Raw genomic sequence first — 16,092 nt, 5'->3', positions numbered from 1 at the left:
TAGGCAAAGTGCTACTAAATCTTAATCACCAGAAGTTCCAGAAGTTCCAGAAGTTCCAGAGAGACAAAGTATAAATAAATACTGTTTATGAGAAACAACATTGGTATATGTACCTGAATTTCAAACCACACAACTTTGCAATTGTAAATTTCAGGTCCAGCTATGAAATTTCTCGAAGGTATCCATTCTTATACGGACCCACTATCTTGACCATGTCTGCTTGCTATGAAACAGCTGTTTGGTCATGTTGTCAAGAAGAAAATAAAACCGAGTGCCTGCAGACAAAGGTAGTGTATACATAGCTCAGTTGTCATTTAGGGCTTTGCTATGGAAACCGTGGGTTGTGGACCAGCAGCACAATATCACCTCACAGTGTGTTAGAGATGCAGACTTTTCTCCAGGCCTGGTAAATAGAATTTGGGTTTTGGGAAAACCATGACAGACTTGAAAATAAATATGTCAACATAACAACCCAGATTTGGAGATGTAAAACAATGATTATTATTTTACTACCTTTAATGTTTTGTGAATCAGGAATCCAGGAAGTAGATCACCTGGAGGTTTCTGGCTCATATAATTGCAGTCAGATAACATCTGGATCTAGGATTCAGGAGGAGCTGGAGCCTCTGGGCATTGGTGCAAGATCTCTTCTCTTCATGTACAATACCAAGCGCGTGCATGTAGTGTTCTTACCTGGGCTAGTCTGGGCAATTTCACAGCATCCAGTGGCCAGTTGGGTTGCTTCTGTGTAGCCAAAGGCTCGGAGAGGATTCTTCAGGTAGACCAAGAGGAGTCTGTATAGTCATTTGTAATCTAGCCTCGCAAATCATTCCTGCCTGTTCTCCTGTTTGGAGCACCATATGACTTTGTCAGCTGGAAAGGGACTGCATGTAGACTTTACTTCTCTATAGGATAATGATGATTAGTCTCTTTTTGGAAAGACAGGGGACAGGAGATGCTTTAGCCTTTTGACCATCATCGGGTAGATGCACAGCAGTGATTAGTTCTAGGATAAAAGAGTTTTTGGGGGTGTTCCATAAAGGTTCTGTGTAGGTGGAGGCTGTTTGTTTGTTCCCAGTTGCTCAGACTTGAAATAATCATACAAACCTGTATTAATTAAAACACTGCTTGACCAATCACTTAAGCATATTGCTAGCTAGTCCTTACATCTTAAATTAACCCATTTCTATTATTTCATATTTTACCACAAGGCTGTGGTTACTGGTAAAGTTCCAGAGCATGTCTGTCTCCTCCGGCAGCTTCATGGTGTCTCACTGACTCCACCTTCTTTTTCCCAGCATTCAGTTTAGGTTTCTCGCCTAGCTCTGCTCTGCCCTATCACTGGTTAAAGCAACTTCTTTATTCATTAACCAATAAAAGCAACATATATACAGAAGGACTTCCTACATCAGTTTTAAACATTAGAAAATTCTGAATATGAAAAGACTCACAATATAAAGGCCATCAGGCAGATTTTCTATGTGTCGTGCTGAAAACTAACAGTAGTTAATAATCGTTATGATGAATAACTTAAGGCTAACTTAGACTGTTTTTGTCTTGATGTCTTCATTGTTCTCAGTAAGAAATCATCTAATTTCCTCTAAAATTTACAGAACCTCATCTCTTTCTCCTACCTAACTCCTTCTTATATATTAAAATATAGATAAGCATATCTGGACACACTCTGCAATAGCCTAAGAACTCATGGTGGTAACCATATTCTTTAAAGCTATTTGTTTATATTCATGACCTCCCCATTCTTATTCTGGAGGATTCTGGTTCCTTCAAAAGCCAACTCTCAGTTATCCCTAGAAGGCAATCATTTCTCCTTCCTCTTGGTTTCGTTTTAATGGAAGCCTGAAAGGCAATGGTTATGCTCTGACGTCTGCCTCACTGTCCAGCATTTCCCACCAAGTTGAGTGATGCGAATTGCTTGCATACCATCCTTTTAAGTCACAACAGTTTTCACATCAGTTTCTTCACTGGAACATCTTCCTCAATGTGCGACATGCCCCTTTAGTGTTACATATAAGCAGACACAGTAAGTTAGCTAAGAGGTTTCTCTCTGTGACGGTCACAGTGTTCTAAGCGGCTCTTGTTCTGTCCTTAGAGAAAATTACATTATCAATCATATTGCATATTAGTTGTGTCTGTAATCAGAGTATGCTGAAGCCTCAGAGATCCTCGTGAGAACAGCCAAATGGTTTTGCTTTCCATTTTGAATGAATGTGATGTAACAAAGGGGATAATAATAAAGAAAACTTACAGTTAACTATAACCTATTATTAATTACTATTTAGCAACAGTAAACAAAATTATTCTGATTATGCCAGTTTTTTGTTTGAAGATCATATTATATACATTTTCTGATATTTCTTAAAAATGTTATTATAATAAACAACACACAGTTAGTATAATGCTTTTGTTGGTTTTTATTTATTTTATGTGTGTGGGTGTTTGGGCTGCATGTTTGTCTGGCATTACATGCATGCTCCTTCTAGCTTCAGAGCACCTGATAATAGAGTTACAGATGGTTGTGAGATACCATATGGGTGCTGGGAATTGAACCCAGATCCTCAGCAAGAGTAACAGGTGCTCTCAATCACTAATCCATCTCTTCAGCTTCGTATTCTCCCCCATATGTTCTAATTGGAGATATATAGCTATCCTGAAATTTAAAGATTTTACTTACATTGCTAACAGATAAAAATGTTAATTTTATGTATTTCCTTCTACTGCTTTTTTTTCAATTGAGATTTTTATTTTATATGTTACTGTGTTCATTCCAAGAAAGTTTTGATTAAATATTTGATTAAACATATCTATTTTCATTATAAATATAAATGTTCTCAAAGCAATATGCCATTGCTTATCAATTATTCTACTCTTGAACCATCTTATTTGGCTTTAAAGTTTGCCATCATAAAAAACACGGACATCAGTTTGCTTATGAAGTTTTTGAGCTATGTGATCACCGGGTAAGTGAGCTGCTATTTTATTTTTTTTGCAAAATCCTTGCCCCATTATTCCTTTGTGCTCAGCTCCTCTTCAGTCACTCAGAGACTTTCTAATGTTGAGGCGGTAGATGGGGTTTGGTTTTCTGTCTTTCCTAATGATGTCATTAACATTTTCTGTTACTATTACATTTTTTGATGAGTTAATTTTCTGTTTGCAGCTAGAACCTATCAGAAGATATATTAGAGAAATATCTGCGAGACATCGCCATTTATGTGAAATCAGGATTAAATTCGATGACAAAATAGCAAGAGCCGTGTAAGTTTCCTATGTGATTTGTGGGCTGTGTTGCTGCGAGGCTAGTTGTTTTGCCTAAACTACTTTGAAAAGTTATTTGCATATTATTTAACAATGAAATCAACAGATTGATATATGACACTCCCACATCATCTGTCCAGATAAGTCTGGAATTCTTTTCTATACCTATGCTGCTTCTCTGTTTAAAAATAACATAATGGTACAGGAGTTGAGTATGAAATCCCTTAGTCCTCAGCTGCTCCCATCATCTTTTCCATCAGTTTATCTCAGTTGCTCAGATCCCTCAGTATGTAATAGATTTGGGGCTTTAAGATGTATGGACCTAGGGCTGGAGAGATAAAATATATCCCACTCTTGCAGAGGACCCATTAGGTTCCCAGTAGCCACACTGAATGGGCTCACGAAGGTCTGTAACTCAGCTCTGCGGGACCCTCCTGGATTCCTTGGGTAACTGCACCTATCTATGCACATTCTCACTCAGACACACCTATACATATCATTACAATTATAAGTAAAACTTAAAACATATGCAGGAACTTGGCTAGGCATGGCGGCATATTGCCTATAATGCCATCATTTGAGAGGTAGATGCAGAAGGATTAGGAGTTCAAGGTCACTCTGGGCTACATTGTGTGTGCAAGACCAACTGGGTATACAATGAATAATAATGATGATGATGATGATGATGATGAAGATAGATAGATAGAGAGAGAGATAGATAGAAAGATACATTAACTGCATCTTCCTCTATCATAAAGACTAGAGGCAAACATGCTCTTTTCTCTTGAAAGCAAGGATGGAGCTGACTTTAATACATCCTCCCCAGCCTGGACTTGTTTATTTTTCTTATCACCGTCTTCCCCAGTGAGTGATAGCAGCACTGGGATTCCTGGAGGGCAGGAATATTTGATTTCCAGAGAAACTCCAGGGACTTGTCAATAGTCACAATGGAGCCCTGTGCCTCATATGTTTGTCTTTGTGGTGAGGTTGATGTCACAGAGAGGGTGCTCATGTTTCTCAGGTTATCAAGTTGTGTGTTCCAGTGTCTCAGCAGCTTGGTGTTGATAGCAGATCCTTAAATGATGAAGATTACTGTATTGGACATTATTGCGATTGTGTGGGTCTATGTATTATAACCAAAGTAAAAAAAATACCTCTTTACTAGTTTAGATGCTTTGTATTACTTGAAATAGAAATTCAAAATATTGAGGAAAAGAAAGAAGGAAATGGTATAATTATATTATAATCTCAAAAATAGAATAATTACTAAAAGCCAAATGCTATTCTCATCTTATAAGAAAACTCTTTCAATGGACTTAATTTTCTTTACAGAGAATTGATTCTGCTCACTAAAAAGCAACCTAAAGCTAACTTTTCTGAAATTGCCAAACTGACCACAGATATTAAAAATCTGCATGAGATCTGTTGTGAAGGAAATACAGTGGCGTGTGCACTGGGCAGGGTAAGACTCTTTATAATTAAAATTCTTTATTAATTAGATTTATTCTTTGACAATCTCATACATATGCAATGCTTTAATATTTTCTATCGTCATCTCCCATATTAGCCTTTAAAAAGTTTAAAATTCTTAAGCAACAATACAGCAGTAAATAATAAAGCTAAAAAAGTAACGACCTCTTCCTTTTACCAGTAGAATGCCTCCTCTCTCCTTTCTGTCCCTAACTAGTGCGGTGATTCTCCTCCTTCACATTGGTCATTTCCCACATTCCTTAGACTTGTTAGGTTTCGGGAACTGGCCTTTAACTAAATTGGGACTATATTCCACTCTCCATCGCTAATTGCATAATGCCTAGAGTTGCATCTGACGTCAGTCCCTGGGGAAGGAAACCTGTCAGTGTGGTGTGGAACACCTAGGACATGGGCATGTGGACAAAGACCTATGTTACATCCAAATATAAAGTCCCCAAGTCCCAAGGAAGGAGTGAACTGAGGCTGCCCATGCCTCCTAAGGCCCCAGCCAAGTCCCGAGCCATGTTTTTTTTAACAGTCTTCAAGTCTCACCACAGACGAGAAGACCAGGACAAGCTGAAGCCTCATTTCATGGGAAAACTCAAAAGCCTGTGGGGAAAGATCTCGACCCCCAACCTTTTCTGTTCCCCTCATGCACAACTTAGAAGACACACACTGAAATAAGAGTTAAAAGGGGGGAACAGGAGGATCCCCAAGACTGTCAATCTTCAAACGTAACCTCCGCTGGGACAGAGTGCAGGCCCAAGTGACACCTTCCGGTAATCATTGTGACTGTTGGTGTTACCCTCAGCTCTGCCACTCAGGGACAGCAGCAGCTGCCACTCCCAATTCCTACAACACTGGCTAATGGCCAGACTCATGAACAACACTTTTTTTTTTGCATGTTTTGGGGGTGCTGCCTCTTTGTATTGAACCCAGGGCCTTGTGCCTGTCAGGCAAGTGCTCCCCTCCTGAGCTTCATCTCTTTGGGTAGACTGACAGATCCTTTCTGACTGAAGAGTGGGTACATTTGGTAGAAAAGTAAAGGGACGTATGGCCCTGATAGAACCCAGTTCAGACAAAATAAAAGCTGAGAAAGCCTTCCCTTCACACATAAACAGTCACATACCCAGCGAGCGACTGCAGGGCGGCCGCTCTTGCAGGATGGACTGAAGCAGGCAAGCCAGAGCAATCTGCACTTACCTAGTTTTATTGTCTCGTATTCATAAACAAGTTCAAGTAACGGTAAATTGTTCTGGCAACCCTGCCCCAGTTCAGACTGTAATGGAAACAGCTCTGGAGGTTCCTGGTTTGCCAAAGATAGGGTTTATGTGCCCAGAGAGTTTTCATTACTCTTTAGGGAGGTCTGGCGTGTTTGTTTTTAGTCTGGATGGGTTCTGAACATCATATGTAGGCACTATCTTTGGGTGGCCATTTGATTTTCTATCTTTTGACTTATTTGCCAATGGATTTTATAAATGAAGTACTTGTCACACAAGTGTGAGGACTAGAACTCACATAAAGCTGGACGTGGTGGTAAGACATCTGTATTCCTCGCGTGCCCACAGTGAGCAGGGAGCTGGAGGCAGGAGAGCTCCCAGAAACTCTCATGTCAGCCCTGCTAATGCAGCAGTGGCTAACAGTGACTAACAAGCCCTGCTTCAACCCAGACAGAAGGCTAGGGCTGACACTCAGGGTTGCCCTCTGACCTCTGACCTTCACACGCGCACCATGGAACCCCTGCAGCTGCACTCACACGCTCACACTCTGTACACACAAGCACGCTACACGCCCACCAGAAAGACAGAATGAAAACACAGTCCTTACGTCTTAACCACTTTCACAAATCTCATTTTGCTGTATTTTTGGACTTGTGTTGTTTATGTGTTTCTGTTCAAATTTCCTCATTCAAGCTATTACTGTTTCTAGATATATGCCTTATAAAGTTTGGGTATTTAATTATGCTCCCTTCTAAAAACCAATTTAATTTTCTACCTTTAAAAATATTTATTTTTATGTCATGTGTGTTTTCCCTCTTATATGTCTGTGTATCATGTATGCTCTAGCTCCCAAGAGAGCTAGAAGAAGGTCAGAGTCACTGGGATTGGAATTTCAGCTGATTGTGAGCTGCCAAGTGGGTGCTAGGAATACGAACCCTGGTCCTCCAGAGAAGAAGCCAGTGTCTTAACCAACGAGACATCTAGCCCTTTAACATTTTCCAGATAGTACTGAGGTCATGTGTCCTGGAATGATTTGAGCTTGTCTGTTAACCCTGAGGTTGTGGTAGAGACAGAAAATAGCAGAACACTTCTCTGTCTCTTCTGCTGTGGGTCAGCTCAACGCGTTCCCAGCAAAACCTCATGGCTCGTGGATTCTGTAATTCTGAACTCATCTGCTTACCCAGATGCAAATCAATATCCACAGCACTTCCATGCCCGGTCCCACGCTAACACACGCTGAGAGCAGCCAAACATTTGAGCCGCCCAATGCACATACCACACCTTCGCGAGGCCCAGCGGGGCACCCTTCTCTATTGCTTCAGCTCTCACAGTATAAACGAACATTCTTTTTATATGCAGTGCACTTAATGGCAACATTTTTGTTGGTAATTCTGATGCTCAAGGTTATTCCAAGTACAGCGATGAAATGCTGTGTTAATACGAGATGATGTTTTCTTACAGAAAACAACGTGCACAGTAGATGGGTTTCCTCCCTGCTCACGTCAGGCAATCTGCTATGCGTTCAGTGTTGAGCAAACAACAGCTTGTATTAAATAAGGTACCTCACAAAGAGACAGGCACTAAGCGAGGCTATGTCTCGGTTGGTTAGCGGTGTGGCCAGAGGCCAGAGGCCAGAGGGAGTCCTGCGTCTTTCTCAGAGTGGCGTTGATTCAGTATGTACCAACTCAGTGTTTAGACGGAGTCTTGGCTGTTTATGTTGTCATGGATTTAATGAAATTCCTCTTCAAAACATCTCACTTATTAGCATTTTTTCATTTAGGGTTATTGAGCTCTCGATGGTGCTATCGTTTGAAATAAAAACACCATCAATTATGTAATTGTATGCCCTTTTTCTTGTGTGTTTGGTCTTCTTTTTAATTAATTGGCTCTGGAAGGGGATGGTTTAATTTATTGGCCTTCTCCAAAACAAGTTCTTGGACTCACTCGCCGGGTTTATGCTTTTAATTCTGTCGATTTTCCTCTTAGTTTTGTCTGGTGCTCTCTCACAGATGTTTTGGTTGACTGCTTGGTGGTATTGTCATTCTTTTCAATGCAATCGTGCCCACAGCTATTTATTTTGAACAGTAATTTTTTTTTCCTTTCTGGTGCTGAGGATTGACCACAGGGCCTTGCATCCCCTAAGCTGGAGCTACCCCACTGAATTATACTTCCAAACGTGACATTTCTTTTATCTCCTGCCTCCCACCATGCATGCTGTGTTAGTAGATTTCTCTCTTATTAGCTCCTTTCTCTTTCATCTCCGAGGAAAGATCCTTACATGGCACACCGTAGAGCCGCCTGTCTACAAGCTCTGCCTACTGTTTACAGCACTTAGTGTACTTCACCGTGCTGATTCCCAGCTCTGCACTGACTGAAAGGAGAATGTTTATTCCCAACTTTAATGTGCGATATTGTTATAATGTGATATTCTCATGTCAATCACTAGAAGTCAGTAAGCTTCTCTCAGCTTCTGTCCTGACTCTGCAGCCCTGAAGGAACAACCGTCTAAGACTGTGTGGTAACTGCTGCACCACTAATTTTTTAAAGGCTGGTGACTAGTACCAAAACTAACCCTTCAATTTTATCTGACTCTTAGAATACCTACTATATTCCTGATAATTATTCCATATTTTTTAATTTATTTTCTGCAGCCTTACCAAGTATTATTTTATTACCCATTTTGCAGACTAGGAAGTTGAAGTACAAAGAGGTGAGAAAGTTTCCCTAATTTTCAGTCAGAAAGTGGCAATTTAAGGAGTATACTTAGCTGTTAACCACAGCATCATTTCTCTACAATAACAGAGTTTTGGTTTTTCAAGACAGGGTCTCTCTATGTAGCCCTGGCTGTCCTGGAACTCACTCTGTAGACCAGGCTGGACTCAGACTCACAGAGATCCTCCTGCCTCTGCCTCCTGAGTGCTGGGATTAAAGGTCTGCACCACCACGGCCTGCCTCCAGCTTCCCTCTTCCTCTCCTTTTCTTACTACCCTTTGAAATTCAGTTTCCAGGCAGCCTGTTATCAGCTGTTCTCTCTGTCTGCGTGTGCCTTGGCAGACTGGGGAGTCAATCAGCAAAGGCTTTCTCTTCCCTTCCTGTCTAGGCCATTTCTGGACATGAATTGTATTTCCTGCCTGTCTGGAAACCAGGTGGGGCCACTTGCCTGAGTCCAAGCTAAGAGTTATTCCAGTCATTTGAGGTCCAGCTCACAGCTGTCTCCTGGGTTCCATCCTACAGCACCCTCACTCCTGTTAAAACCTAAGGCCATGGTGGCCTGGGAACACTTGTTGAAGTATCTGGATTCCTGTGCCCCACAGCAAAGAACTGTGTCAGGAACACGTAGTTAGAAATGGTGATAGAGATCATTTATTCCAAAAGAGAAGGAACTCCTGAGAATTGGAGCAGGCTAGTGAGCTGTGGGAGAAAGCACCCTCCAGCCCTACTCCCATCCCATCCCCTCCCTCCAGCCCCACCCCTAAGGGTCATGACCTTTTCTAGGACATTTCTGCAGCACCGTCTCGTCCTCATTTGTATGCCATGAGATTTTTCTCGGCATGCCCTGTTTATTAGATGAAGTCCAGAGGAAGAAGAGCTCCCTATCTGTCTTGCTGGTTTCGTTTATGTTAATCTTGATACTTCAGTCTCTAGTCCCTACTCTCCCACCACGCTCTCATCCCAGTAATGTTAATGATAAGGCAGCACCAGAAGTCACAGGTAGATGGTGACAAAACTGCTCTTCTTTCCTGGAACTGCCACCTGGAGGAGATTCACCTTTCCTCCCTAACAGGAGGGGGCTATGCCTTGATTGTTCTGAGCCACCGAGAGCATGCTGGCTTCCTAGTTAATCAGCGCACACACATCCTCAGAGTCTCAAACTGACTCCATTATTTGGCTTCCCTATGACTCTTAGATTTCCATGTTTTTCTTTCCTAGATTTCATGAGAACCCCTACTGCTCAGGGCAAATCTCCCTGTAAATGTCTTATAGACGCTTGAAGTCATTCTGAACTCTAAACACCCCGAGGAAATTCTTTGGTCTCATTCTCCAGCCGCTATCCTCATCTGTTCCTATCCTTGGCCACGAGTTTCAGTGAATCCTATTTCCCACTGTCCCAAGTAATCCTAGATCCTGTCTCCTCGTTTCCCTCACTCCCTTTTGTTAAAACAACTTTTCACTTCTACCTATTAGTAGCCCCTAGTGTAGCCAAACCTCAAGTAATACTCCCAATGGCTTTCAAATGACCCTCTCCGAACCATGTCATTCTTTCTAACCTCTAAGATTTTATATACCTATAAAAATAAATACTCTAGGATGGCTTTGTCTTCACCTGTTTCAAATGACTCAAATCATGCAAGACCATCACTGTGACTTCCATTGTAGACTGTCAATTCCTTTGATTTCTCCTGAAGAATCATACGATTTTCTAAAAATGACCACTTTGTGGTTGTTTTGTTTCATTATTGGACTTTTTGAGTAGGTCTCGAGTTCCTAATTCACACATAGAAACAGTTATCTGTGCATTTAAGCAGATATGTAAATAGAACAGCAACATGGACTACATCAAGTAGCAGGCAGAGGATGATGTGGTTCTGGGACCAATGCTTCCCTGACTGGGATCCCACAATAAGAACAACAATAGAAAGACCTCTGGTTGTGGTTTTTGGACTAAAAGTGAAACATTAATACAATCTGTCTTCTATCTTTTTAAGATAAGATATTTGAGACTCTAAGTAAGGTCAAACAGACAAGTATTTCTTTCCAAAATAAGTTATGATGAATGTCTCCTTGGGCCTTTCTGTGTGCCTGGGGTAGAGCAGTGTATAGTGTCAAGTTTTCCTCTGACATTCTAATTACAACAGATTAAGTTGAAACTAAATCAAATAGTAACTGTTTTGTTCGTGTCTCCCAGCACCAGCTTATGAACTACACCTGCTCTCACCAGGCCATCTTGTCCGGCAAGTTTGCCCAGTGTTGTGAACAGCCAGAACCATTCCGTGGGGAATGCATTATCAACTCAGAAAACGATGACAAGCCCAACCTGACATCCCTGGCACTCAGAAAGTTTACCGAAGACCAGTCTGCCTGCAAACAATTTAGTGATAAGCAGGATGACTTTCTACAAGAGTAAGGCAGCTTTTCCCTGGTGCTTATGGATTCAGTTGAGAGATGGTGCAAACGTGAAAGAAAATGGGCCCAGTGATGGGCACTATGGCCAGGAGGAGATGCTTTTTGGAGCCCGAAGCTGCCAGCGGTTATTCATCTCCACTCATGATGCCAGTGGGAATGTGGGTTCGGGTGGGTGGAAACAATACGTGAAAGAGAAGCTAGACGATCCTTTATTCTCAAACACTGACAGCTAGTGTAGGGTTAAAATAAAGAGGCTAGCGGTAGTCAAGTGTCACAAGCACTGGGATGAGGGATGCGGGCATAAATAAGAGGATCAAATTGGTGTTCCTGGCTAGCACTTTTATTCTAATTAATTTAATATACACTGCCAAATGCACATACTATTTAAGCATTAAAGAGTTGGGATATTAACATCATCAGTGGCTATTCAGAAGTAGATGTTAATTTTTGCATTACCACAAAGCGACTTCAATATACTATATTAAGACAGCAACATTGTGCTATTAGAATGCCCCCAGAGTCACTTGTGAAGTCACGAGAATTGAGTTTCCCTCAACATTAGGATGACTTCACTTACATTTTACAAACTACGCCTGATACTAGCTAATAAAATTAAATACCACTATCTGAACCCACTCATATAAATTCCTAAGCTTGCATTTGGTACTGAAAAATCAATGGACCTGTGCAGACTAGACCCAGTAGTGAAAGGCATGTGAACCTGTGAGTTGAATTGCTTTGAGATTCAAAAGCTGTGTGTGCGGTGGCTTGATCTCCCAGGCAGTATGTTCAAATGGTCAACTGAGGCAGTTGATGAGGAAGCACCAAAGATTTCATTTTCATCCTCTAAGTTTTTTGAAAACATTCTAGAATCAGCTTTATTTTCCTTTTTAAAATTATTATAATGCATGTTTCTGCACATGCCGAGGCTAGCAATATCAGAGTTCCTTAAGTCGGAGTTATAAGCAGTTGTAAGTTCCTGGTCCTGTGGAAGAGCAGTGTGTACACTTAACCATGGGATCATCTCTCCAGCCCCCCATTTTATCTCTTTCTGATGACCTAGATAAGTGTGTAGATTATGACTGGACTTGTCAGACTTAGCAGCTTATTTTTAAAAAAGGGGTGGGGGTGGGGTGGGATGATTTAATGCCTCAAAAGTACATTAATGGAAGGTCCTTTTAAACAACAAAATAATCCCAAAGATAACTGGAAAATTTGTCATCCCATAAAATGCTCGAAATTGACCTGACATACAATTATCTAGAGGCTGAGCCAGAACCTACCAGTGTTTCAGGTACAAGTTCTGAATCTGCCATTTATTACCATGTGACTTTGGAAATCATGTGATTTTATTGATTTGGTTATCTTATCTCAGAGCATAGCTATAAAGCCCCTCTGAAAGCTTCCCAAGGTTCTAAATGCCTTCAAGTCAGTTCAATTTCATGGTCATTATGGCTTTTGAAAACAAAACAAAACAAAATAAAACCAAACAAATCCATGGCCTCTGGGTTTTAAGCTTGGTCTTCTCATGTGTCTTACACAATACAGGTTTCTTTATGAATATTCAAGAAGACACCTGGAGTTGGCAGTTCCAGTGATTTTAAGAATACTTGCAACATATAAACAGTTACTGGAGGAATGCTGCAAGTTAGGAAAGCCTTTGGAATGCCACCGCCGTGGGGTAAATTCCTTTTTTATTTATTTTTTAAAGCATGTTCATCACTAGTGGTTCCGATTGGAGAAAGTTTCAGTCCTGTTAGCAGCACATTCTTTTGTAAAATGAGTTTGCATGTTTTCACTAATTACGAATACTAAGCAACCAGCAAAATTTCTCCCTAAACCAGACTGTCACACACACCATAGTGACCTGTCGGTTAGAGTGCTTCCTGAGACACCTCCCGCCCCCACACCCTGCAGTGTCCGCTTTGAAGTGAATGTAGATGCCGGCTTGGCACAGTAGCAGGACACTACAGCCTGCTTGGGTCCCATGTCTTGGAAGATGCTTCTCTTGCAAGCTACCAAGCTGCCTGATCACAGTCACCATCTCTTGTTACGCATTTTTTATGGGAAAGCTAGAGTTCCCACAAGCTTTCGCTTTGATAGTTAGTCATGAATTACCAAACAAGGCCTAGGAAGTTCTGACTTTTGTTACTCTAACTGATGCTTTACCCAAAGCAGGGACTATCTGGGAGGTATCGGTGCATGCCTTTAATCCCAGCACTTGGGAGGCAAAGGAAGGTGGATCTCTCTGAGTTCAAGGGCAGCCTGGTCTTTAGAGTAAGTTCCAGGACAGTCACAGCTACTGAGAGAAACCCTGCCTTGAAGAACAAACTAACGAGGAAGGAATGAAGAGCAAAGGTATATTTCTTTTGGTGCTGAGTTCAAGCAGGTCCAGCTGGTATTATTGTTTCTAGAGAGAAGGCTATGTGAGGGTACACTCGCTCGAAATCACAGGCTACTCTACTGGACAGTTCTGTGATAACTTGACACAAGCTAGAGTCATCATTGAGGAGCGAGCCTCTGTTGAGAAAATGCCTCCAGAAGATCAGTCTGCAGGCAAGCCTGTAGGGCATTTTCTTAGTTAGTGACTGATGTGGAAGGCCAGGCCCCTTAAGTGTGGGGCTACCCCTAGGCTGGTGGTCCTGGGTTTGATAAGAAAACAGGCTGAGCAAGTCAAGGGGAGCAAGCCAGTAAGCAGCACTCCTCCAGCACCTCTGTGTCAGCTCCTGCCTTCCTGTCCTGACTTCCTTGATAATCAAGACAGCTTCCACAGAAACCTACAGCTGCGGCACCATGCAGGAGCGTGGGTGGTCAGAGGTTATGCTATACAGCAGCCTTACCATAGCACCCAACTGAATCAATCTCTTGGTAGCCTGGGAAAACAGGCAATGCCACAGTTTCTAAGTGCTACTGTAGATAAGATTAAAGTTCAGAAGGTCAGGTGATTTGTCTAATGGGCCACCGCAATAAAGACAGGGAAAAGAACATAGCTCAGGCCACTTGCTTACAAGTCAGAGGGAATTTTCTCTATGCCAAACACTGCTTATCAGGGTAAGGCTTACTAAGGGGATATGCTCTTGTCCAAGAGTTGAGTCTGCAGGGTTACTAATGCCTTCTCGCTGGATTCTATTTCATGGTTCAAGAACACTTTGATTTACTTTCAGCTCTGAAAATCCCATTTGGTCCCTTTCAGTATATTATTGTGGCATGTTTTATAGCCATGACTGTTAATGTTTATATTAGACCATAACTTCTTATCACACCTTGATATCTCTATACCTGTATAGTTTATGTCTATATTGTATGCATGCTGCTAATAAGGCTAATTATTAAATGAACCAATGGACATACACACACACATACACACTGGGATACACACACACTGGAATACATACGTACACATTAAGACATACACACGCACTGGGACACACACACACACACTGACCAGTAAAAGAGATCTATATGTTACCTCTTCCTTTCTCTTTCTGGCTTGATGACTGATTTGCCTTATGGTTATAGAATTTGTCACTGAAGCCTTCAAACAAGTCTATATGATGGTAAGAGAAACACTCAATCAGGCTGTTTTACTTGTTTCCCGCAGAGCACATGATGATTTCTCTCAAAAAAAAAAAATCATTTTTTTGAGTTTCCCAAACTCACTAATTGGGAAAAAAAGGAGTTGGTTAAGCAAATATTGTTATTAAACTATTAGGGAAAATGTAATCCCATCTCAAGGGATATTGTTGTGACCCTGGATAAACATTCACAATGTCTGTTTTTCAGAAAGAGATGTTTCAAAGAGTGGTCCGTGAAAGTCGTGACCGTGTGAAAACTTACTGTGACTTACATAGGACGTTAGGAGGCAGTAACTTCCAGGACAGGTATGCTCCCAGGTGGCCCAGCTCGGTCCTCGTCGGTGCTTATTGGTTAATCCCTATGCTAAGATTTTCTCAGAATTTGTATCCACTCTTGGGTTGAGCGTTAACTAGCCTCCTGTGCTCATTCGACAGGTATCTATGTAACTTTGGCAGCCTCCCTCCTGTTTCCAAGCCCAGTTCCCCAGCTGCCGCTGAGGTCAGGGAGCAAAGCAGCCCTGCAGGGCCACCGTGGACTCTCCCACCTGACCATTTTACCTCGGGGCTTGACTGGGACTTGGAGTCAAAGCTGCAATAGAGATTAGAATCCAAAATTCCTTAGCACTCGTAAGTCAGGTTTTTCAGGCAAGGCTAGTATGTTGACCAAGATGGATGCCTTAGTTATTTGTCAAAGGGACTGCGAACACCTTGGGTACAGAGAGCCTGGCAAATCCTATTTATCAAGGATTAAGTAACCAAAAAGTAAAGCCCACTTGAGGAATTTCTGAGGTCTTGCTAGAATGGTCTGTTTAGAAATACAGTACTAAGAAAAGTTCGGTTTGATATACTATCTCATAATATCGAGTTTAAATTAAATGTCCAAAATAATGGAGCACAGACAGTATCCTGGCTCCTTGAGGCGGGGTTTTTGGCTCAGTGCTTTCCTGTTATGTTGTGTTCCGTTGCTAATGCCCATTGTAAAGATTAGATTTGTGGCTCTCAGCTTTAGAATGCAATAAAATCTTCCAGAAGACATAGAACCCAGGCCTGAGATTCTCCCTGGCTGCTGTAGAAACTCGGGATACCCTGTCTGACCTCCTTAAATGTGAAAAATACCATCTTTTATGTCCTGTTAGGGAAATAACATTAGAAACAAAATTTGTCAAGGAAATATTGAAATAAACTAGTTTCTTCTTAATTGACTAAATATTAAACCAGAAAGAAGTCCCAGTCCCTGGCCACAGCTAAGCAGGCACAACCCTTTGCGCACAGTAACGGGTGAACTCATTCTGAACAATGACTAGCGCTCAAGATGATTTGACCGGCCTGCTTGCCAAAACTCACCGTAGCTTTACCTACCAATTTACAAAACTCTCTATGTCTCTAGACATCAACAGCCCTGCCCCACCCCCAAAACCCTTCTTACATCT

At 41.6% G+C, this 16,092-nt stretch overlaps 1 protein-coding gene across 1 annotated transcript in view; it reads left to right on the top strand.

The window, feature by feature from the left end:
- Nucleotides 1-16,092, top strand: part of LOC142833017 (alpha-fetoprotein-like) — a 41,053-nt gene that overhangs the window by 8,247 nt on the left and 16,714 nt on the right. The window contains exons 5-10 of the mRNA XM_075943993.1: nucleotides 155-287; nucleotides 3,176-3,273; nucleotides 4,606-4,735; nucleotides 10,870-11,084; nucleotides 12,636-12,768; nucleotides 14,871-14,968. Coding sequence (XP_075800108.1) covers nucleotides 155-287; nucleotides 3,176-3,273; nucleotides 4,606-4,735; nucleotides 10,870-11,084; nucleotides 12,636-12,768; nucleotides 14,871-14,968 — 807 coding nt within the window. The remainder of the gene's footprint in view (nucleotides 1-154; nucleotides 288-3,175; nucleotides 3,274-4,605; nucleotides 4,736-10,869; nucleotides 11,085-12,635; nucleotides 12,769-14,870; nucleotides 14,969-16,092) is intronic.

This window comes from Microtus pennsylvanicus, chromosome 12 (assembly GCF_037038515.1).
Source record: "Microtus pennsylvanicus isolate mMicPen1 chromosome 12, mMicPen1.hap1, whole genome shotgun sequence".
NCBI lineage: Eukaryota > Metazoa > Chordata > Mammalia > Rodentia > Cricetidae > Microtus > Microtus pennsylvanicus.
The sequence above is the reverse complement of the archived record's forward strand: the minus strand, read 5'-3'. Positions and strand labels throughout refer to the sequence as shown.